At 47.6% G+C, this 23,452-nt stretch overlaps 1 protein-coding gene across 9 annotated transcripts in view; it reads right to left on the bottom strand.

Moving 5' to 3' along the window:
- CADPS (calcium dependent secretion activator) overlaps window positions 1-23,452 on the bottom strand; it is a 225,979-nt gene that overhangs the window by 139,733 nt on the left and 62,794 nt on the right. For all 9 annotated transcript variants that reach the window (XM_075095783.1, XM_075095787.1, XM_075095784.1 and 6 more), the window contains exon 4: window positions 2,644-2,724. In XM_075095783.1, coding sequence (XP_074951884.1) covers window positions 2,644-2,724 — 81 coding nt within the window. The remainder of the gene's footprint in view (window positions 1-2,643; window positions 2,725-23,452) is intronic.

The raw sequence follows: 23,452 nt of genomic DNA, 5'->3' as shown, positions 1-23,452 counted from the left end.
CCCAGATGGACATACTACTCTGGTGTCATCCCAAGGTCTCATTTAGTTGCCCCTACACATGCTCCTCCTTGTCCTCGAGGCCAGGTGACTGGGTGCAGTGAAAGGCACCACAGGACAGCAGAGCACTTGCTACTGCTGAGTAAAGTATACCTCTCCTTGGCACCGCTAAGCTCTCAGCTGAAATGCTGCTCACATTTAGCTGCTGGAAAAGTACAAGACACAGGGTGAAATCCTGTCCAGATTCAGCTTTAAAACATCTGCTTGACTTTGAACGTGATCCTCAAGCTGGCTGGCTCCAAGGCTGGGCTTATGTGCTTTAATGGAGTCAGGCTCAGTGGGGACTCTGCCTAATGCTGCACTGGAGATATGCTGAGCTGCATTCCCTGGGGCCCATGGGGAGGTAAAAAGACCCAGAGCTGTGCCCTGGTATCCAGATGCAGGACCTGGCCACTGAGGAAAGCTGGCGTGCACAGTGACTTGTTTGGGGTCACACGACAGGTCAGACGAGGGCTTGCAGAGCCACCACTCCTGCAGCACTGTGATCCCAGGTCCTGTTAGACTCCACAGCCTTTGTTGCCTCTGAAGTGCCAATGTCCTAGCGTGAATTTCTTAATTCATTAATGAGGCGTTAATTTGCCTTTAGCACGGAATCTCCAAGACGGCCACCTCAGGGCTGGTTTCATGAGCACAGAAAGTCTCCCTCTGCAGTAAATCTGCATTAAAAGCTGCAAATTGGAGATAAAATTGGAAATGCTATCCTTTCATAGAGCTGAATTGTGAACCTGGCCTATGCTAGAGGGAAAGTAGCCTTGCTCAGAAAGTAGGATACAGAGAAGGATTCAAAAGGTCATTTGGATGCCTCCAAAAGCTGGTATTAATGGGTCTGAAAGAACAAGGTTTCTCAGGTGCTGGTGGGATCTGACATTCTGGAAATAAGGCCTGCAGCAGCAATGTGAAGGAGATTAAATATCAATACCTGCCAACTGGATCACAGGTAAGTCACTTTTACTCTAAACTGCCCCCCAAGCTGCACAGCTGTGTTTTGAAGGTTGAATCCTGCACAGGGAAACGTCAGGTTATGTTGAGGACTTTCCCCCGACTGTCTCTCGCAGGGCCAGCAGTGGCATGGTTTGTTTTCAGCGTCCTTGGGGGAGGAATGGAAATGGCAAATTCTCGTTTGCAAAAAATAATTAATGAACCTGCAGCTTCCGCTGGCTGCTACTGAACCGTGCGTATTGTTGTCCCACGTGCCGTAAGAGAAAATGAAACAATGAAACCTGGCAATCTCACTCTGGCACCCAGTGCCTGGCTACCCGTGTCAGGACCGGAGCAGTGGCGCTCCACGCAGGGGCTTACATTTTGCTGCAAATAAAAAATACTACAGGTTTTCTTAACAATAAAATGGCAAAGGGCCAAATGCTGAACAAAGGACCTGCAGTCGGTTTGCTGCTTTGCTGCGCCATTGTTTGGCCACGTGGTCCTTGGCTACCTTACTATTTTTATCAGTGAACTGGGGAGAAACCGAACCTACCTCCCAAAGACGCAACAGCAGTTTAACAGAAGCATTAGTGAGGAGTAACTGCGCAGGCACTACCGGCGTCCTTGCTAAGGCCTGTCCATAAATGAACAGGCTCTGCTTTTCACACCCAGGGATCTCAGTGTGGTCACACACAGCTCTGATATTACTTTTCTCATAAAACCCCACCATTTGGCATAGCTCAGTGCCAGGAGGACTTCTGCTGAAAGGCAGGCCCCTAGCCTGAGCTACATCTCCCTGATTAGACTTTTTTATTTTCCTTCTTGTAATGGATTCTTGATTATCAAGAACAGACAGATAGATCATTCCCAATGACTTCACCACCATTGGGGCTTTATCTGTGACTCAGAGCATCTGATTAGAGGCAAGGATAAAATCTCGGCCATACTGATGTCAACAGGATCCAGGGTTTCTCTCCATCTACAGTCCATCAGTGGCCATGTAAAACTGCACTGCGTGGGGGTGTGATTTGCTCCTTGGGAGGTGCCTCTTTACAGAAGGGTCTCTGGGGAGTTTAGCTGAGTGCTTGGTTACAAAAACTGTTTTGATGTCCCGTGTCTGCTGCTACAGATAGCAGTGATGTCCACACGGCGCAACACTAGCCCGACTGCTCTCATGCAACACGTGAACATTTTGGGACAGCACATCTGAAGTGCTTTTACTGAGGCAGCACCTGCCTACAAGCAGGGAACTGTGGCCCGCAGCAGCCCAGTGAATGGCACAAACACCTTTAGGGCAATCCCTGGCTCCTTTTTACACGCCCTCAGCCACCTTATTGCCCAGCAAATAAGTTCAACAAAGAGGGCTTAGATGTGCACTTGCAGATCTAGCTGGAGCACTTCAGGACAATTTCTTCACCTCTGCTCGTAAGGGATTTTGCAAGAACCTAAACTGTCCCAGCTCACCAGGATATTCCAAGAAACGCACATCACAACAGCTTCATCTGTACTTGTTGCTTTTTTGTTGTTAGAAATGTGCATGTTTTTAACTAGTGATTACTGGGAGAAGAAACCTGTGAGGGAAGGACAGGACCTGGGTGCTGCATCAAACTACTTATGTGCTTCTATATGAAGAGCTTGTTAAGACAGAAGACTTTTTTTTTTTACCTTGGCAATTTGCTCTGCCATTTGAAGACGTCCATCTAACTCGCGTCTGATCTGTGCGGCTTGCTCATCTGGGTTGTCCAGCTGTATAAAAACAAAAAGCAGATCAAGGTGAAGAATTAACCAACGCAACACCTTTACAGGTTCTCCAGGCTGACCATCTGTATTATGTCATCAATTAAGTATAGCACAGAGAGAGTGGTGACGGGCCCCGCTCTGGGACAGAGCCCCCCACAAACGACGCACACAATGCTTACCAGGTCCCACGATGAACACGACCAGAGGACTGTGCAGACCCTGTTTTGATGCCTGCCCAGCTGCCTCCTGGGGCTGAGCATCCTCGCCCCAAGGTCTTACCCTCACTCTGCCCTGTGAGGTAGCCTGGCAGCAAGCCTTGTTGGTGACTATCTGAATCTGTGAAAAGCAGGGTGCCCTCCAGAGGCTATCACTTTGCTGGTGCTTGGGAAGCCACAGCCCCTCTGTGTTGGGAGCAGCTCCAGATCACCAAGCCAAACACCCTCTACCTCTGCTTGCCACCCAGAAAAAGACAGAAGGCTCAGCAGAAATGCACAACAATAGCATTTGCTTATTTTCTTTCCCTTTTCCCCCATATTGCTGCATCCCTGTGCTACCACCTGATTCGTGCAATCAGTTTTCCTGCTGCCTTCAGCAGAGGTCTTTTTTCTTCTTTTTTTTCTTTTTGCAACACACTGCCCAGAGCCCTGTGGTTCAATGTTCGACGTCTGCCTGGCCCTGAAATGTCTTCTGAGGGTAAAATGTTTCTGCCAGTTAAGCAAGCAATTACAGCACATGTGGAAGAAGCACAGTGACTGCTGCAAGCAGTTTCCCATTGGTAGGACTTGGGGCAGATCCGTTATTTTTAGTGAGAATACATGGACATAAATAACAAAACCACCCAAAGTCAAACTAGCCCCCAAAGAAGTCAATAGCTGCTGTAACAAGGTGGCAATTTTAGGGCTGCTTTCCAGACTCTGATCACTCTTTAGACTCCTTCAGGGTCATCTTGGCCATGGCACAAGGCTAGAAACGTGCGGTAGCGGGGTGGTCAAGGCACCGCTCCACCCACAAGGCACAAAACCAAACTCATCCTGGTGCAAAACCTCTCAGTTTTGGTTCACCTCCTTGTGCAAACGTGACTTCAGTTGGGAGAGCTGGGTCCTGCATCCAAATGCTTCGTTTGCAAAGTATCGGCCCCGTCTAGCTGCCAGCAAGCCGCCGTTGGTCAGCTCTCCCACTGACTGCTACACATAAATAAGCTTTATTCGTTGGCTTGGGGTTGCACTAAACACCTCCCTGGGTTATATCTTCCTCTGGAAACAAACTGCTTGACAGAAGAAAGGCTCAGCTGGTGCAGTGCAGTCTAGAAAGTTACAGCTACAGCGATGACCAAACTTCTGGTTCTCAGCCTGACGAACGACGAGCTTGTCCTTAGTGCTCCCTGGATGGGCTGACATATGCCGCTTTCCCCCAGACCTGCTGCTTTCCGTGGCATCTTCTCAGCCACCTGCCTGCTCATCCTGCATCTCCCCTCTCTTCCACACGCTCGTGTAGATCTGCACATGTGCAGGTGTGTATTTGCGTATTGCTTCGCCGCCAATGACTTTCCAGAGAGCCGACATCCATTACGGATGAGATTGAGGGAAAGTAATCGGTGATTAGTTTTTGAAAGCCTCCATTACTGATTTAATTCAAGCAGAAAAACTACAAAGTGTCCTGACTGTGATCCAAATCCACTGAAGCTTCAGCGATCTCTGCTGTGGCCACCCAGGTTTCATTCATACCTGCTGCACCACATAACCTGCTGCCTTCATCTTTGCATTCCTGATCCCAAAACCAGTACAGAGCCATGGACCACCAACACCTTTTGGCATCAGCTGCCCCATTAATTTCTCTGTGAACAAATTCATCACACAGCTGACCTCCACCAATGTGCAAGCGTCTTTCAGAGCTCCTTCATTAAGGGTAGGAAATGTACAGTCCCAGATTTCCATTTCTTTGCAACTCTGAAAGAGGGGGCACTATTTGAATTCCATCCAAGCTACAGTAATTGAGGTTAATCACACACTACCCAAAATAACTCACACACTAAATTTAGAAATCAAGGATGCTGCTGTGGAGGAGAGCTGGTTTTGCAGTATGATAATGAGCCTCACACTTTCTGCACTATCTTGATTTTGCAGATGTTTTCCAGTGATGCTACAGGTGTCAAAAAGCATGTCAAGGAAAGATCTGACTGCAGAGGATTATTTTTCTTAGGATGCAACAAGCACCCTAGGCAGCCTCCTTGGTTGTGGTCGAGTGGGTAAGGTATTGCTTTCCAGGGCTGTGCTTCGCAAGATTAATTAGTGATGCCAAGCCAGGTAACCTTGTATTTAAAGGAAACAAAAAAATCTATCCAGGCTGTATTTTCAATGACTCTGCATGATAGCTCCATGGCAAACACTGATCTTTGGGAAAGCAATCACAGTCTGTTGTAGCCAACATAACATTTTCTTCTTGATATCTACAGAATGGTACTAATGAGGCAGCCCCTGCCTGTCCTCCTGGCACGTTCAAGCAGACCTCTTGCAACTACGAGTAGCAGCCCAACAGCTCAGCCACTTACTGCTCCTGAGCCTGGGAAGGGCTCCTGCTGCCGTCAAAGCAAGCCGAGTACCTTTTACACAGTCATAACACTATATAGGGCCATTAAGAAAGTAATGTTGGTGCCCATAAAATATACTTTGCTTGTGAAATAAGGCAAGGGGCAAATGTAAGGCATGCTATCTAAGCAAGACCAGACACCCAAGTAAGGCAAACACAGACCCTAACATCATTAAAACTCAATTTCTTAAGTAGAGAATCAGCCATTTATTTTCTGCCGTATGTATGCTCACTGTATATTCAAATACTTGACAGTCAAATATAGCAATGATTTACAAAGTCAAGGAGAAATTGAATTAGGTTCGTTCTGCATTATGACTATGTTATGGGTGTGCTATAAATAAAGCAAAGATATAAATCATAAGGTTGCCCCAGTCAATTAAACGTGAAAAGTATTATAAATTTCAGTATATATATGATATGTCATATGCACTGGGCTTTTCTTCAGCAGCATGACACAAATATATGACGTGCATAATTTGCAACTCTCAGCTGATCATTACCCAACTGCTTGCTGGTAAATTAGGTGTTTTTATATGTCTACCCGCATACAACATTAGTTCTCTCTGCTTGCCCTGGAGAGGTTATCTACATTGGTGCAACAGCTGCAAAAATAAAACAATAAAAAAAAAATTATGTAGATCAGATTCTGACTGGAACCCAAAATTCACCAGCACCGCAGCCATCCCATCGCTGAAGGCACTGCAGGGCATGTGCCTCCTTTAACCCCTGGTGACCACTAATAAGGGATACTTTTTAGTGGGCACTAGTAAATGAAAAAAGGAAGTTAAAAATGTTCATCAAGCGATTTTCACAGTATTATTCCCAGTAAGAACCAGTCGCTTGTCTGCAGAAGAAACCCTTTGCTTCCATGACCCCGAAACAAATTCACTGTGAGACTTTTCCTCATGTTATGGCAGAGGGATGGAAGATATTCTCACTACAGCTTTGAAAGGCAAACCAACCAACCTAATTAAGTCATAAGATCTGCAATAAGACGCATAGGCACCTACCAAATCCACACCTAAATGGTTGGTATGTCAGAGACCTCCCACGTGTCACCCAATATGAGCCTTGTAGTTTCTAAAGCCAGAAGCCCAGACTCACCTCCACTCACCCCACAGAATGCTGGAGGCAATTCAAGGACATTAATGGCGTTAAGAGAGACTTGAATTTCCTGTGTTTTTTTGAGTTAATGTGTTATATATTTAAAGCTCCAGCTTCAGTTTATCACAGCTTGAAGCCAAACCATGATGACTGAAGCCCTGGCTCTGAACATGATGCCTGGGGTGGTGCAGGCTGCCCTTCTCTTCCCTCCTTTGTGATGCCCAAAGCTGTTCTGCAGTTTAACACCTCAAACCAACCCACCTGCCCAGGGACCGAGCAGGGTACAGCCCTTGTGCCGTCAGCCACACGAGCAGGCTGCAGCCAGGGCTAATCTGCCCAGCGTGGGGACGATGCCAGCAGCATCGTACACAGCACTCAGCCTGTCGGCGAGAGGAGAACGAATCTAGCCATGCCACCAAACGTGTATTGATGGGGCATGCTCCCAACAGACACGGGTGAGTTAAATATGTGGGATTTATATCCACGCTCTGAGCTTAGCACTGTTGGAAATAACATTGTTGTAAGTGACGAGGGTTTATAATGAAATAACATTGTTGTAAGCTACAAGGGTTTATAACAAAATAACGTCGTTGTAAGCTACAGGGGTTTGTCATGACAGGATGCAACAGACAGATACAACCCACAATGATCAGCCTGGCATTTATGCCACGCGCTGGGGATGTGACAGGTAATGTCGGTATAATTGCCATCAGCCCCAGCCAGAAACCATTGGGACTGTTTAACGGTTTAATCCCTCCCTGCCAGTCAGCACTAATGCTGGTCCCTGCTTCCCACCGAGAGCAGCAAGTGTCAGAGCACCCCCACTCCCCAAGCATAACTGGGGCCTGTCTGAAAGTACCTCCCGTCCCTTTGAGAAATGTTAAAACGTGGCGGCGAGTCCAGCCGCCCTCCCCTGTGCCGCATGCTCCCACTGAGGACAAGCCAGTTGCAATGGGGTTCTGGAAAACTACATTTTAAATGCTCTGGCAATGTGAACGCTGAGCTGCAGCAACCTGCTTTGTGCTGCACTGGGAAAGGAAAACAAACCTGGCTCTTCACCTTCTGGAAGTGAAAGCATTTAGTCCAGGTCTTCACGAAATCTGCAGCCACCTCCCCTGCGGCAGCGTTGGCACCTGGGGACGGGCCATCCCTCCTGCACAGCTGGAGGCAGATGCAGATGGGCTGCTACCGAGCAGGGACTGCCTTGGCTGGGGGCACTGTCAACAGTCTCTGACAGCAATTTTCTCTGCCCCTGTGTCCAGCACACCACCATGCAGCTGGGGGTGTGTCTGAAAATCCCACTTTGCAAATTATTTTTCCTGGATGGAGGACCAGGGCAAAAGTCATGATCCACTCATGTCCTTCCTAAGCCTGGTTTAAGTCCTCCCAAAATAATTAACGCAGCCAAATACCTGTGTCATGTACGGTTATAGGTGCCAAAATCCTCAAAGAGAAAGTTTCAAGGCACTCATCCTTTGACATGCTGGGAGCTCTGTAGCTCAGCAAATGGTTGATTAAGTATTTCAAAGCAAACATGCTGCATGTGAAGGCTGAACAAGATCACAATATGGGTGACAATTTCGCAGCTTTGATGTAGGGTTTTAGGAAAGATTTTTATCTCATAAAAGGTGGTTTCACTTTGTGATGCACAATGAGAGAAAATACTGAAAAATTCATAAGCCCCCATCAATTGATAATTAATCTATCAGTCCAGGCATACTCACAACGTGTGACATCTGGCACCATGTTGTGCTCCAGCTGAAAGCAGCACATGGCCCCCAAAGTGACTCACTGCACACACGCTCTCACTTTCTTATTGGAAAACCACTGCTTTAGGAGATAAAGTGATGCGAGACCGGACAGAGTGGCACCATGAACCACACACAGCTTCCCAAGACACACTCCGTGCCACCATCATGGACGGATCTGTGGCATCCTTTTCCCACTAACAGTAAATATTGTCTACAAGCAGCAAAGGGCAAAGCAAGGGAGGCAGCCTGGCGCTTGGGGCCCTGACCTCTGCCCACGTCTCTGAAGCAGAAAGCGGAGGAGGATCTGAACGTTCCCTCCCTCGGCCACAGCTGGGGTCTTGACCTCCCTTTCCAACTGGGAATGCAAACAACACTAAGCTGCCTCGATAGCTTAAGTCGCTAATGCCCTGGGCAACATGCTAATCCTCTGCACAGCAAAATGCAACCCAAGGATCGCTGGCTGTCTTGGGATCTGAAATGGGAGCAAGGAAAAGGAATTAAGGACAGCTTCCCTGTGTTACGCACCTCCCTGTGTCAGCGAAACCAGTAGCATCACCACAGCCCACTGTGGATTCAGCAACTGTCACTTGTGTGGTTCAAGAAAGGATTTTGGAAGAGCTGGAGGGAACTGGCAGGACATCTCTCCAGCAGCTCTTCGCACTGTAACACTGTACTACCCCCATGTGTCCCAGCAGGATGGCTTTCCCGGTGTCCCTACACAAGGACACTCAAGGCTACCTCTCTTCTGGCCAGTCAGACCTCCCCAAATCAGTCTTCTGGGCTCAGAGCCATGCAGAATATTTCTAGCACGATGTAAATTTCCCCTTAATTCCAGGAATTACAATCTCCACTTATTACTTCACCAAACTTTCCTTTTTCCCTCCCATCAGCCCCAGCTCCTTACACAGCCCTGGGGCTCCGGCATACCAAAAGGTGACAAAACCCCTCTCCTGGAGAAGAGCCCACACCATTTTGCTCCTGTGTAGGCAAGATTGTCCCTGCTGCAGGAACTCAGTCGCTTCCAACTCGGCTACATGTTGTAAGTCATTTGCTGCAGAGGGGTGCCTGCTCCCGTTATCCCAGCAAGCTCCTGGGTTATCTAATGAACCACTGCTGCCACGAGAGAGCAGTCGGGGCGTCCTGGGGGTGTGATTTAAAACAGCAGAAAGGACTTGGATAATTCAGTAAGGGCTGATATTCTCTCTCTAAGAGAAATCTTATTTCACGGTTCACAAGCTTTAGGGTTGCACTAGACTTGGCAGTGAAAATATTCCCTGGGATGTACAGCAGCCCCTCCTTGCCTGAGTGCTGAATCTTATAACACTGCAAAAAATCTCTGTGCTTCACCAGCCGCCTGGGCTGCACAGGCTCTCGCACATCACCTCTGCAGGCAGATACTCAGACTGCGCCTGCTTCACCAGGCGAGGTCAAGAGATCCACCCTTGAATTAACCCCAGTCTAAATGCTGCCTTTTTGATATGTGCTTACCCCACAAGCTGAGCTGATTTCCAACATATTTCAGAGGACCACCGGTGGCACATGCGGGCAGAGGTTTCTCATGCCCTCCTTGCTGCTGGCAGCAGCACCCATGGGTACCTGCTGCTCATCTTCAGGGCACTGATTAATCAACCAGCACATGCCAGTGGCATGGCAAGGGCAGCCGGGTGCTTGGCACAGATCCTGTGTAGGAAAGGCGGGCATTCCCCCGTGCCATCTGAGTTACTGACACCTGCCTACCACCATACCCCTTCTCAGCTTTGCAAAGCTGCGCTGTGGGGCTGAGAAAAGCTGAGACAAGCAAACCCAGTGTGCACCTTTCCAGCAGGTTGTGAAAAGTTACCTCCAGAGTTATGAGTAACGATAAATCAAAGTAAATTAAAAAATCTGATTCAGCAAAACGGGGAGGGGAAGAAAAAGCGCTGCCTGCCTTTGCAAATGTTTTGCAAGCTGTTAAGGAAAGGGATGGCAGAGCACTTCCATGCGAAAGGCACGTACTTTCCATCTGTGGCCAGAGAACTTCTGAACCCCACAAATCCCTCTGCAAGATCATCCGTGTGAGGTGTACAACACTGAAAGGGCTTAAAAACTAAGCTGTCCAGAGGCTCTGACATCTGAGCATGCCTTAATACCCTCTTCTTATGGCATTGCATAAGGATGCTTGAATGCGTGTAGGCAGCATATGCTGAGCTATGGTGCCACGAAAGAAGCTGGTTGATGAAGCCTGAGGTAGATCACTACATTTAGCTTGCTTGTGTTTCCTTACAGCTTATCATATGCTGAATTTCACATCACTGTAACAGGAAGAGAATCACCTGAATTTCCTGCACAAGACATTAAACTACTATTCAGTTCCAAGTAATTTTTACAGCTAGAATTAGCTGCAATTAACTTACCCCAATCATCATGGAAGAAAGATATCCTCAAACCTTCATCTTTTGATTAAAAGCTTAATGGTAGATACATTTGTCACATAATTCAGAATGGGCTTTGTCCTTTGGAGTTAAAGCAACTTGCATGAGGACCTGGTCCAGCAAAGCTGCAGTACCTTGGCACTCAGCAGCATTAAAGGTGACGGAATAAAACGTGGGAACATCTCCAATGGTGTCTATGCAATGGGCAGGGCTGGGGCAAGGCTCTTGCACAGGAACACACACCACCTTTAAAAGTTTCCCCCTCTGTACTGAAATGTGCTTGGGGCCAGAGTCTCAATTCCTTTTGATTCAAGCAGAGAACTCACATTTTTCTTGCTCTTTCATCACCATATTGAGGGATTTTCAACAGATCTCCGTGGCTGCAGCAGCTGAAAGCCTTCCACAAAAACAAGGAGGCAGCTTCTGATGGACTTCACAGAGTCATGGCTTATTTACACATTTCAAGTCAACCTGCTGATGCTTGGCAAAGATGGGTATATGGGGATGAGAAGGTGACCTGAAAGGAATGCCGCTCCTGCAGGGACAAGTCCTTTTAACTGGAGGTGTTGGGTTCCCTGGCCCCACTGTGCAGCCCTCCCCACAGAGGTCTTTGTGTAGTTGGCTCACTGGCTGAGCAAGCTTCATTGCCAGCTCTGACAACAGCTCGAAGATCAGGCCTGAGCTGTGAATTTGAAATTCCTTAGCTGGCTACCCTGTTGACACAAAATCAAATATCCTTCAGGGGCTGAGACCAGGTGGTAAAACAGAGATTCAAGTTCCTCTGCTGCAACCAGCAGCATGCTTGGCAGAGATGATGATACCAGTGAACACGAAGATAACAGAAGCTACAGATCATCATGTGAACGATAATCACTTTTATTCATTAAAAAGAGCTAACATAAAATTGAAAGAAAAACCACATTCAGAAAGAAATTTGCGTGCACAGAGGTGTAGCTTGAAATTGGATGGCCGTTCTCCAAAATAAATACTTGGGGTATGTCAGTGCATACCTTGGAGTTTGAGTTGCAAGACTGGTTCTTGAAGTAGCACAGCGATAGATGCTTTTCTGCAGAAGCTCTCAGTGAAGAACTGGCAAAGCAGAGATGTCGGTCATGAAGAGCAAGGCTTTGGTTCCCTTTTATGCCAAACAACTGGGTATTTGTAGAAAAGGAGGAGAGGGAATGTAGAGGGAAGGTTATGGCTCCTGCTTTTTCAAGGACTAAGATAGCAAAAATTGCAGTGCTGTCCATTACGGTTCATTTTGGTATTTGTGAAGTTTAGATTATCACAGCCAGAGACCTAAAGAGACTGTTCTCCTGAACAGGATGATGTGTTTCACACTGGTTTGACACAGCAAACTTTCTCGTGAGGTCAGGGAGAAAGCAGTTAGGAGAAGTAAGCCCCTAGGCAGCAAATCCTCAGCATGTCAAGAAGTCATTACGTGTTCTCAGTGGATGGCATCCTAAGGGAGCTGAAGTTGCTGGTCCCACCCATGACTAGGATCACGCTTCTCCAGGAATCTGTATACATGACTGTTAGACTCCCTTCCCACAGCAATGGAGAACTAGAAGTGAACTTCCCTCCATGGCAGACCTGGATATTTTCAGACCCTCCAGGTTGTACCTAACGCTCCACTAAGTAGTATCAATTTTTCAAACTCCAGAGCAGAAACATCACATCTGTAAGTCCCTTTGGTCAATACGTAATAATAATTATCAATTATTAATAGGTAATCATTATTATTATTATGCTAAACTACTATATTATGCTAATTAAAAGGTCAATTCCTCACCTTTCTTAGAACAGTGCCCTGACAGCTGTGCTCTGAGTCATTCAAAGGCTTCAGAGAAATTTACCTCGGGAAGAATTTCCTGGTTTTAAACAGAAGCAACACTCTTAACTGTACCAATCCTATCCAATTTAGCACTGCATTTCAGAAAAACCACTTCTCTTCAAAATAATTAGCATTCAACAATGTGAAAAAAAACCCATGCAGAATTGGGATTGGAATCCTAGTTCCACTAACTGGGAACATCTACCACCTCTTTTACTGCCCGATCCCCTCCAACAGGACCTATTCTGCCCCTGAAGAACCAGCAGCACAAAATGGATGTACGGCACCTCTGAGAAGGGCCACGTGGAGCCACAAGCTGTCGTGTGGGATATAACACCGCACAATGCCCTTGCGAGATGCTGTGGCACCTGCAGTAAGATCAAGGATGTGAGAAAGATTGAAGTAGACACAGAAAAGCAGCAAGAGACATAGCTATGAAGAAACAAACACAGGGAGCAAAAACGTGATAGTTTTAAAAGCAGCTAGTCCTTAAGGTGAGAGGAGGAGGCGTTCAGCACAAGGTACGGCATGGGGGCAGATCTTAGCAGATGGGGCAAGTCCTCCTATGGTATATGCCGTCCTCACTACCTTGCTGGTGAGGACGGTCAGCCTAGCAAGCTGTCTACGGAATACGGAAAATGCTGTTATGTGTTCATATTAAATGTAAGATAAATAATTTATGTGTACAGATACTATAACAACTACAGAAGAAGATGCTTCAGCCTGGAAGCAGCAGCTCCTGCAAAGCAGCAGGATGCCCCACCACCCTTTGCATGGCAGCCTGGCGAGAACAGCGCTGCTGCTCCAAGGCCTGCACTAGCTTTTCTCTAACCAGCTCAAACCGTGGCAGTTATGAAGCTGGGACATGTAGTGGGTATTGCACCATCCTACCATGAATCAGGGCTCGGCCTGTGCCTGGCTGAGCCCCGACACCCCTCCCATCCGCTGAGCAAGCTGTGTGGATGCTCGATATTCGCTGGCTCCAGGTGTGACCTGCTGCAGTCACACCACCCGTGGCAGCAGAGGCACACCTGAGGCTGCAGGGGCAGCCGAAGGACAGGGCACAGCTCCCCAGGGAGATACACCCCAACAGCAGCTACGCCCCAAGGTCCAGAGGGTGCTTTGCGCTTCCCTCCTTTCCTGCCGTTGGAGGCTCCAGCCCCGGCTGGAGGCTGCTGCTGTGGGCTGGCACCTCATAGGCTTTTTAAGCACTGATGAATCTGTGTGCAAGACAAGGCTCCCAGGCAGCTCTGCAGAACAGCCCCTGCAGGTGTGGCTGGGGACCGTCCCTCGGAGCTGCAGGGAGAGGCAATCCTCCATCCCCCCGCCCCGGGGACCCTCGTTCTCAGCCACAGCTGAGAGCCAGGCGGATGCAAAGCAAGATGTTCTGCCTTTCACCCCTCACCACATAAACCCTGCAGGAGACCCACCACGACAAATATGCGTATCTGCTGGGTATGGACTGCACGCAGCTCTGCCTGGGCAGGGGAGGATGGGCAGTGGGCACCCCACTATGAGAACAGGGACAGGCTTTCAGGGTCCTGGGGTTCAAAGTCCCTGAAGATAATACAGTTTAAAATTCCTCCTGGGCTAAGAGCCATCGCCCTCCACACCTCATCCTGATGTTCAGAGCGGGCTCTAGGACCAGAGCGATAATACATACATGCGGTGTCATGAGTGTTGAGTCTTCACTGCATTATCACGCTGCCGACAATAAACATTTTCTTTTCTTCTTGTCAGGGAGCCAAATGAATCCTAATGGCTTTCCTGACCGTAAGACACAGACAGCGCTGACTGCAGACCTCAATCAGCTGTAAAAGGCAACAGCCTTTAGATAAGAGAGCACCGAGGCTTCAGGGGCTCCTGCCAGACCCAGCGCACAGCAGCGAGAACAATTAGTTTTTTCCAGAATGTGTATTGCACATAATAGAAAATATTAACTCACATTACAAATATTTATAAGAAGTCAGACATAATTAAGCTATTTGCAGTTGACGATTAACAATCTAAAAATTCAGCCGTGTAGACAGACAGTGTTAAATATAACTGCAGTTAATGTGTGCTGATTTAAATAGACATAATACAGCAGCAACAGAAAAAGGCAGTCAATCACGTTCCCTGTCATTAACATCCTTCTCCATGTGGAATATTATTACATGGAGCTTTCAAGCTGCTCTGCTGTCCTGGCGGATGGAGGAGAGCTGTTTGCCTGCAGCCCTGCTCTGGCCGGAGTAGAGGGATGGGGTGTCCGTCTGTCCACCACCACCTGCCTGAGGCCGCATAAGCCGCCCTGCACGCCTCAACCCCAGACAGCGATCACCACGAGATGGCGAATGGAGTCAGCTTGCTGTTGAGTATTTTAAAACACTGTCTGCAACCCCACGCAGCTTGCTGTTAGGCTCTTTGCAGACACTGCGTGTGACATGGACCCCAACATCTTGTGTATGGGGGGACCAAGGCTGTGTTCGGTGCTGCCCTGAGGGTCCTGCACCGTGTTCACAAAAGCATGGCTAACTTTCCCCCAGTGCCCCTCCAGGCCTCACCCGCTGCCTCTTAATTATCTTTCCCTAGAGCTCCGTACAGATGGAGCCTCCAGGCAAAGCCTTTCCATCCCCATAGAGTGAAGAGCTGTTTTTCACACTGTTTTACTAATTATTCTTTGCATTTAAAGCCAAATAAAACATTAGTTGCCCAACACCTTCATCCCAACCCAGGCTGAACTACCTCAGCTTTGGCACGTGCCAAGCAAGGGCAGGGTTGGGATGCCGGGGAGATGGCACAGTCCTCCCCAGCACAGCTTCATGATCACAAGATGATTGATTTAAGGATGGGACATGGGCTGGGTGGTGGGTCAGGCCTCACTGTAGCTGCACAGTAACTCTTCCAGGCAGCTCCTCTGCAAGGAGCACTCTCATCTCCTGCTTTTTGAGGAAATGTGGTTTATTTCAAACTACATACAGCAAGGCATGACCTCTTTCCTTTGAAATTGTTACCAGGGCAGAAGGCTTTTGCTTACAGAGTTAGAGAAAATATATTGGACACTCTGAGAGTATGGCATTATAGTCTGCTATTGTCGAGGTCTCTTGGTTCTTTCTGAATGGCAGTGCATTGCAAATATAAGGTGCTAACCAGCTCTCTGATCCCATTTCATCTGTATTCTACCCACAGTCTTCCCTTTAAGCTTTCACTGAGGGCAACATACTTCATATGCAAGAGTAGTGCAGAATATGCAGCTGGAATCCAGATGTGAGCCAGAGTACAACCATGACTGCAGGTCTGCAGTGCCAGTACCTCCCCACCTCAAAGGGCAGCTGCGGTTCTTTTTAGAATTTAAGAAAAAACACCAATTAGGAGATTCAAAAGAAAAGCAATGCTTGGAGCATTCTCATGGGAGTTGGCTTTTTTTGGCTTTCTGCTCTGTAACCAGGTCAAAATTGCACTGCTAGAGCCACCCTGTTACTTCAAATGAAGGTAACATCAGATGATCCTGGCTATAAAACCATGGGAACATACGCATATGGAACCTACAGTTGAAACTCTTCCCCTCCGTTTCTTATCACTGATCAAGTAGTTTGTTAAAGCAGATCTATGGAAATCAAGGGGAGGAAACCATTGCTCGGGGCATGGGAAAAAATAATGTGTATGTGCATCCACCCACGGGGTCATATTGCTGCCCTGGCTGCATACCTGTGCAGAAGAGCAGCTCCCTCTGCGTCCCTCTCTCCCTCCAGCTGGAGTTATGGGGAAAAACAACGGGAAAAAGCAACTTCCAAAGGGACTGAAGGCCAAATCCTGTGAGCTGCTAAGGAAGGTGGAGGAGAGTGAGCACGCTTGCTGGGAACTGGCACAGCTGTGGGGTGCTCTGATACCTGCCTGTGCTGCTTCACAGATGCAAGGGAATCAAATGAGGATCATGCTGTGACCTTGCATGAAAGCTGACAGAATAACTGAGTCATTTGGCTTACAGGCTGAGCAAAATCCACAACAGATCCCACCCCCTCAAAAGCATTCATTTTCAGTTTTCTTTACTACATTTTCTGCAATCTAAAAAACGTAAGCTGTTCTGGTTCTAAAATGCTTAGATCCATCTCAAATCCATTCTCTCACTCTTTTTTTTGGGGGGGGAGGTTTAGAGTGGAGGGTAAAATATTGCTGAAGTAACTGAACCAGTTCCTGGAAAATCTGAAAAATGCTTCATTCATCCCAAATCTGCCCACGTTACAAACCACACGCAGGCTTGTGCCACGGGATGCCTTTGCTGAAAACAGAGGAATGTGAGATTGTCTCTTCCTTATTCCACCAGGAGAAAACCAGCAATCCCCTCCTGTCTTCTCTGGAGCCATTTTCACACCCGGCAGAACACCTCCCAGCTGCACCAGATGTGTGCTTTCTGTCACAGGTAAAATGAATGGAGCAGGCGAGAAAGCAGCCAGCTCTGCAAGATGTTGCCTGTGTGAGCAGGAGTCCAGCTGGAGAGGGGACAAGTACCTAAGCATGGGGAGGGGAGAACAGGAAAAGCAGAAAATCCTTCTCTTTGAATTTATTTATTTTTCCTCTCCAGCTAAACCCGTTTGCCTGGCAGGCAAGGACAACTGCTGGCGCTGAGGCAGAGGCAGCAGGAGTGATGCCCACTTGCAGTCCTGCTCGCAGGGCGTCTGGCTGTGTTAGCACACCTCCACCGCGTTAGCTCACTGCCACCATTAGCAGGACAAACAGAAACTTGGCACAAGCCTGCCACCACTCCGTATGCACCATCTTCTTCACAGGTGCCCTCCAAAACCAGCACAGGGGACGCCTCATGCAGTAGCTGGTTTGCAAGGCTGGCGCTGAAGTGAAGGTAATCACCTCCCATCCCCACCCTGATCATCACGCACAATTATTCAGGTTTACGCTACTGGCAGCTTTCTTGACTGCATAATGACACATGCTAAAAATATTTGCCGTTTGGACTAGATTTCATGTTTAAAAACGTATAACAAATAATTACCCCCCAGCACAAACCTTACAGCTTCTGCTTCTGAGCAGATGGGAATTTGTAACAAACTTCATCTGGCAAACCAGTGTCCCCTTATCTGCCACCACCACACCTGCACCGCACGGCCACGTCCTGCTTCCTAACGTGGGTATTTCCACACCAAAGGCTTTTGGCTGTGGGTGACCAGGGAACAGCACCCATCCACCTGCCTGCAGGGCTTCTTTTCAGAGCCCATCACAACTTTGCTGCAGACTGAAATGAAATAGTCAGAAGCGCAGCTAAATAACTGAACTATGTTAATTCTGTACTCAGCAATAATGCTGATACTTTTGTGCAGGTGTCCAAAACCTGCCCAGCCATGAGAGGCTGGTGGGCTCTGAGCCCAAAATGAACTATTAGCTCCTTCCCATGCAATCTCCTGCTTACCCCTAGGAAATCTCAGCCTATGGTTGCTACATTAAGGCTGTACCCTCCATTCAAACTCTACTTTATACGGCAAAAAAATATCTACCTTTGCCCAGTTCTTCCAGCCCTGACTATTAGGAGTGCAGCCAACAGCGTTTGCTTTGATCTCACCGAGTTTTACTGCACTTATACATGAACAGTTAAAGATCACTCCGATACATTTGCAAACAGGTCAAATTACCTGGGACTGTTTCCCCAGGTAAGCCAAACTGTTGGTCCTTCCTTATCCTTCCACATGACACCCAAAACCTTTCCAATACATTTTTATAGCACAGATCCCAGATCTGGATTTAGTAGAGGTCTTTTCTGCTGCCCTATAGAAGGATAATGGTATCCCCCAAAATTTCCTGAGGTTCCTCTGTGTATATAGCCAAGACCTGAGTAGCCACTGTAGCTACAGCATTGCCCTGAGTTCAGACTCATTCATGCACAATTGTCCTCACAGTCTTTTCAGAGGATGCTCTGAAAGTCAAATTCTCTTCAGTCCATTCAGCATCCCACAAGGGTGGTTAGTACCTAACTGAACACTCACCAAACCCCAAAACATCCTCATCCCCATCCCTTTTTCAGCACTCTCCTTCTTCACTCTGTCTTTGGAGAAACATGTTCTTCCACTCTGTTGTTCAGTCCTTCAGCCCTCATTTCACCTTTGGCCCTGCCTTCCTCATGGCTCCATGCCCACAGAGTTCAAAGCCTGGCTGTTCTTTCATGCAAGAGCCAAACCTTCACGTGTGCCAAAGGTCTGGCACCATGGCTGGAGACCTCGGCACTCCCACTGAGGCCGCAGCTGTATCCTGTACTCCTTGCTTGCATCAACGCCCTCAGATCCCTCAGCTGATGCCCCCACGGCATCAATCATACACAAGCACTTCGAAAACCCTTCACAACTCAGTCACCTCCCTGGCATCTTGTTACCTTACTGCAAGTCTGACTCTTGCTTTAACATTATTTATGACACTTCGTACTTCCTCCTCACTTGCTTTCCATGTAAGTCCTCTCCAATCTCTTTTGAAGCAGAAGAAAGAAGAAGAAGAAAAAAAAAGGGGGGAGCAGGAGGAAGGATAAAAGGAGGAGCTGATCTTCCTCTAAAGTTTGCCAGAAGTTATCTTGGAGGTTACAGGCTTACATCTTGAGAAAAGCAGGGGTAGCAGAGCTGTTTCAGATGCTGGAAAACAGAGTAGGCAAGCCGCTGTAGCAAAGCAGGACCGGCCCTGTCTCCAGTTCAACTGCATCCACATGTCCTCCCCAGGACAGGCAGCTGGGGCGGGGTTTCACACCAACACATCCCAGGGCAGTTGGAAAATCTCTCCACACAGATCACTACTGTCAGACCAGAGGGATGGTTTTTGCTCCATTTTAAGGCAGGAATCATTAAGGCCTGAAGACAGCTCTACAGCAGAGAGTTAATGTCATCTTTGAAAGGCAATGTTCCCGTTTCATGCTGAACTCTGGTTTGCTTGGTGATTTCTTCTGAGCCCAGCCCCTGCTGTTATTTGCTGTTAGCTTCGGTAGTAGCCCTGCTCTTCCCTTCTGCAGGGATCATGTTGGCATGGGCCAATTCATGTCCAACAGTTTGTCCCTGTTGATTTCCAATGACATCTGATTTAATGCTATCAATGGGCATTTACTCCTTTTCCAGCAGGACTTTATTTGACCCATTTTTCTTTCCCTCTGCTTAGCAGCACCCCTCACTAGCAGCCTGACCCACCCCTCCTCAGCAGCCTCTACACAGAAAGAGTTTTGTTATTAATGATTCTTATGAACTCTCTGTCTTCGAACAGGAGCGATTTACTTTTGATCGATGTCTGGCATCCAGTAATTTCACGCAACAGCGGAGAGAGATTCCCTTCTGCCATGGCACGCTGGTATGGCATGAAGCTGTAGGGAGACAGATGTGCTCACTCTCCTGCCCTTGCATCCTGTGTTGCCCTCCCCTAAATCATCTCGTGCATCTATCACTACCCTGACTGCAGACGAGACAGAGTCTGAGGTGTTGAGACACCAGCTCTCCCAGATATCAGGGTGAGTTGCTGTCTTGCAGTGGTTCACATGGTGCTTCACCTGACAGACCACTAATCCCTGGTGCCCGAGTCACTTTACGCAGTGATAACGACTGATCTGGCCTAAACAAAACTTACTTTATCATCACCCAGATGATCACCCTTATTTTGGAGCAGACCAGGTCTTCTCAAGATCATTAACAACAATGCTCAGATCGGCCCCTACTCTGATGTTACAATGCCAGTGGGTGCGCTGGTATATTTGGGATAGAAATAGCTTTTTTTGTTGTTGTTGTTCATTGATGCTGCTTATGTTTTTAGCTATACAATGGATGAAACTGCAACTGACATTATAATAGGAAAGTTTAATGATCCCAGTTATCTCCTTGAATGTACCTTTGGCTATTTTCATCCACAGAAATAAGACTTCTACTGGCTGCCAGGCATCCTCAGCTGTTTTGCAATCACTATACATAAAGGTGGAACAGATTGACCAAGCAGTGACCCTGAACAATTGCCTATGTTAAGTGGTAACAAAGAAGATCAGGAGTTATACGGCTGGCAAAAGCGATGCACGGGGAAGGAGCAGAGTCACCCCCTGCCACCAACCCGGGGGTGCTGGTGGAGCAGCAGGGCTCCAGATGCTGACACCTGGGGAGAACAGCAGCACATCAATTAGTTAAACCATTAGCAAACCTGGTGGCCAGTTTTCTCCTCTCGCTTTGCAAAGGACCACATTGTCAGCAGGGGCTTCCCAGAGCAAAGCTATTGTACCAACCTTGAAGAAACCACACAGTCCTCATCATGAATATTGCAGATGTTAATGGGAAATGAAGAGTTTGAAACAGACCCTTTCCCAAATACTGCTGCTGCATACTCATGAATGGTCACCATAATTTTTATTATGGATCTGTGATAGCATATAAACCAGTATTTAGAGTGCATTGCTCTTCTATTAATCAAACCTGTACTATCCTCTCTAACTCCGTTCCCTGCAGTCAGATCCAAACCATGCTGTTCTCGTCTGACCTGACAATCACTCTCCTCCACAAAATTATTTTGGAATCATTTTGACAGTGGCAGCCACAGCTCCTTCAGCTAATTTACCCTCAGTTGCTACCTAACCAGCTGAACACAACTGTTGCCAGCCAAAATCCACTGTTAGGAGAAAAAGGCCAAGTGAAGAGAAAATCCACAAGCAGAAAGGTGAATAAAGAATCATAGAATGGTTTGGGTTGGAAGGGACCTATAGAGGTCATCTAGTCCCTGCAGCAAGCAGGGGAATCTTCAACTAGATCAGGTTGCTCAGAGCCCCGTCCAACCTGACCTTGAATGTTTCCAGGGATGGGGCAACCTGCGCCAGAGTTTCACCACCCTCATAGTAAAAAACTCTTTCCTTATATCCCATCTAAACCTACCCTCCTTTAATTTAAAACCATTACCCCTTGTCCTGTCACAACAGGCCTTGCTAAAGAGGTTGCCCCCATCCTTCCTATAGTCCCCCTTTAAGTACTGGAAGGCCACAATAAGGTCTCCCCACAGCCTCTTCTCCAGGCTGAACAACCCCAACTCTCTCAGCCTGGCCTCGTAGGGGAGGTGCTCTAGTCCTTGGATCATTTTTCGTGGCCCTCCTCTGGTCACGCTCCAACAGGTCCGTGTCCTGGCTCCAGAGCTGGATGCAGCACTCCAGGTGTGGTCTCACCGGAGTGGAGTAGAGGGGGAGAATCACCTCCCTCGACCTGCTGGCCACTCTGCTTTTGAAGAGCCAAGTTACAGGGTGACTGAAAATGGCTGCTTGATATTTTACATTTTTGAGAATTTGGATATGCATGGGGAGGGAAGGTAGGAGAAGAGCCTCCAAGCCACAAGGAGACAGCAGTACTGTGATGAGGAACTGTTGCTGATATTACAACCCAGCATCTGAAATAAAGAGCAGTTGATTTTAATGTGATTTTAAAAACAAAATAAGATGTGTTTGGCAAATGATATTCTCATCAAATGTAACAAGCCTCACCTGATTTGAAAAAAATTACTATGTCAATAATTTCTCCACAAAACCACATCTCTGGTTTGCAGCTATCTTATCAATCCTGGCCTCAGCTCTGCACACAGGCACGCAAGAGTTCTAGTAATGGCAGCCGAACACATGCCTGCAGCTCATTTCACCAATGTTGCGCAACATGAGCTCGCCAGCAAACTGGCAGAAATATCAGCAGGATAAATGACTGCTGTTGAGAACAAATGAGAGACCTTTAATTACTCTACTGTTAGAATTTTATAATTTAAACCACCCAAAAGACTTTCTCGCTGTCATCTCTGGACTTAGCTAGGTCACAAAAGCAGCTAGTTATGTTTAGCAAAACCCTCCACAAAAGCCAACAGCTCATGGTCCTCAACCCAGCAACAAGGAAACTCTTCACTGATGTTCCTTCCGCTAAGGAATAGCCAAGGAGTAAAGCCTTACGTTTGATGCCTCCTGCCAGCATCTTACTGCAATCTGTGTTACCTGCCAGAATCTCCTAGCTTTGTTGATGACCTGGAATATTGCTTTCTATGTCCTATGTTTTACCTTTTTACGTTGATACCTGGAGGAAAATACCCTCAGTATGGACCTTGGCCAATTTCCCTTCCTGTGGACTAATGACAACTGGAGACCTGCAGGATCGCTGCTGTTCCCAGTATAGCTGTAAACACAGGCAGCAGCTGGTCAAGATGCAGAAATGAGCATGGGGCACATCCCAGCACCCGCAAGAACGAGTAGGTACATTTAACCAAAACTCAGCAGGGCGTTGGGCAAAGTCTGCGTGCGCTTCTCTGTGGGTCTGTCACTGTGCTTGCTTCCTCCCCAGCACCTTTTGTCATTGCAAACCTCACTCTCCTGGCAGCACACTCAGAAGAGAACAGCAAAATTATGTGTCTGCATTTTGTTCTCCTTTGCTGTGGGAAGTGCCTATTATTTGAGCCAGCCCTTCCTCTGCATGGTCTAAGGAAGGCTTAAGGCCCAAGCGTGAACACACAAGCAGGCAGCTAAGCTCTGGCAGTGCCCAGGAGCCTGCAAGGCACAAGAACCTGGTTGTGGTCCAGGAACCCGGTGACACAGGGGCATCACAGGGCTCAGACTCCAACCTCCAGCCCACACTGCGCTCTCCCGGGTCACCAGCATTTGGGGCTCTCATACAGCCGTGCTGGGAAACTCCACTCACTTCCCTGCCATAGCTATCAATGTTTAAGATCGACAATCTCCAACCTTACAGCATCTACAGCAAAACACACGTGCCCCTGAAGTCTGACTTCAAGCTGGCTGCTCAGGAGGTTTACGCCTCTTTCCCTTGCCTTCTAAGTCTTCCCATATTACATGGGGAACTTCAGCTCAATATTGCCTTTAATCTCAAAATACTCTTTGGAAGGAATGGCTGTTACACCATCATCCTCTTTGTTAAACTGGGGGTTGCAATCTTTTTCCTTCTTTCGTTGCAATGGCATTTCTACAAAGACTTCACACCGAATGACAAAGAATATCACGCCATCACCTCCCCACCTTCTTACCTTCCACTATTTCAGAGACAAAAGAACTGGACCAAGGACTACAACACATGAAAAACACA

This window comes from Phalacrocorax aristotelis, chromosome 6 (genome assembly GCF_949628215.1).
Source record: "Phalacrocorax aristotelis chromosome 6, bGulAri2.1, whole genome shotgun sequence".
In the NCBI taxonomy this organism is placed as follows: Eukaryota; Metazoa; Chordata; class Aves; order Suliformes; family Phalacrocoracidae; genus Phalacrocorax; species Phalacrocorax aristotelis.
This window is presented reverse-complemented; position numbering and strand designations above follow the sequence as displayed.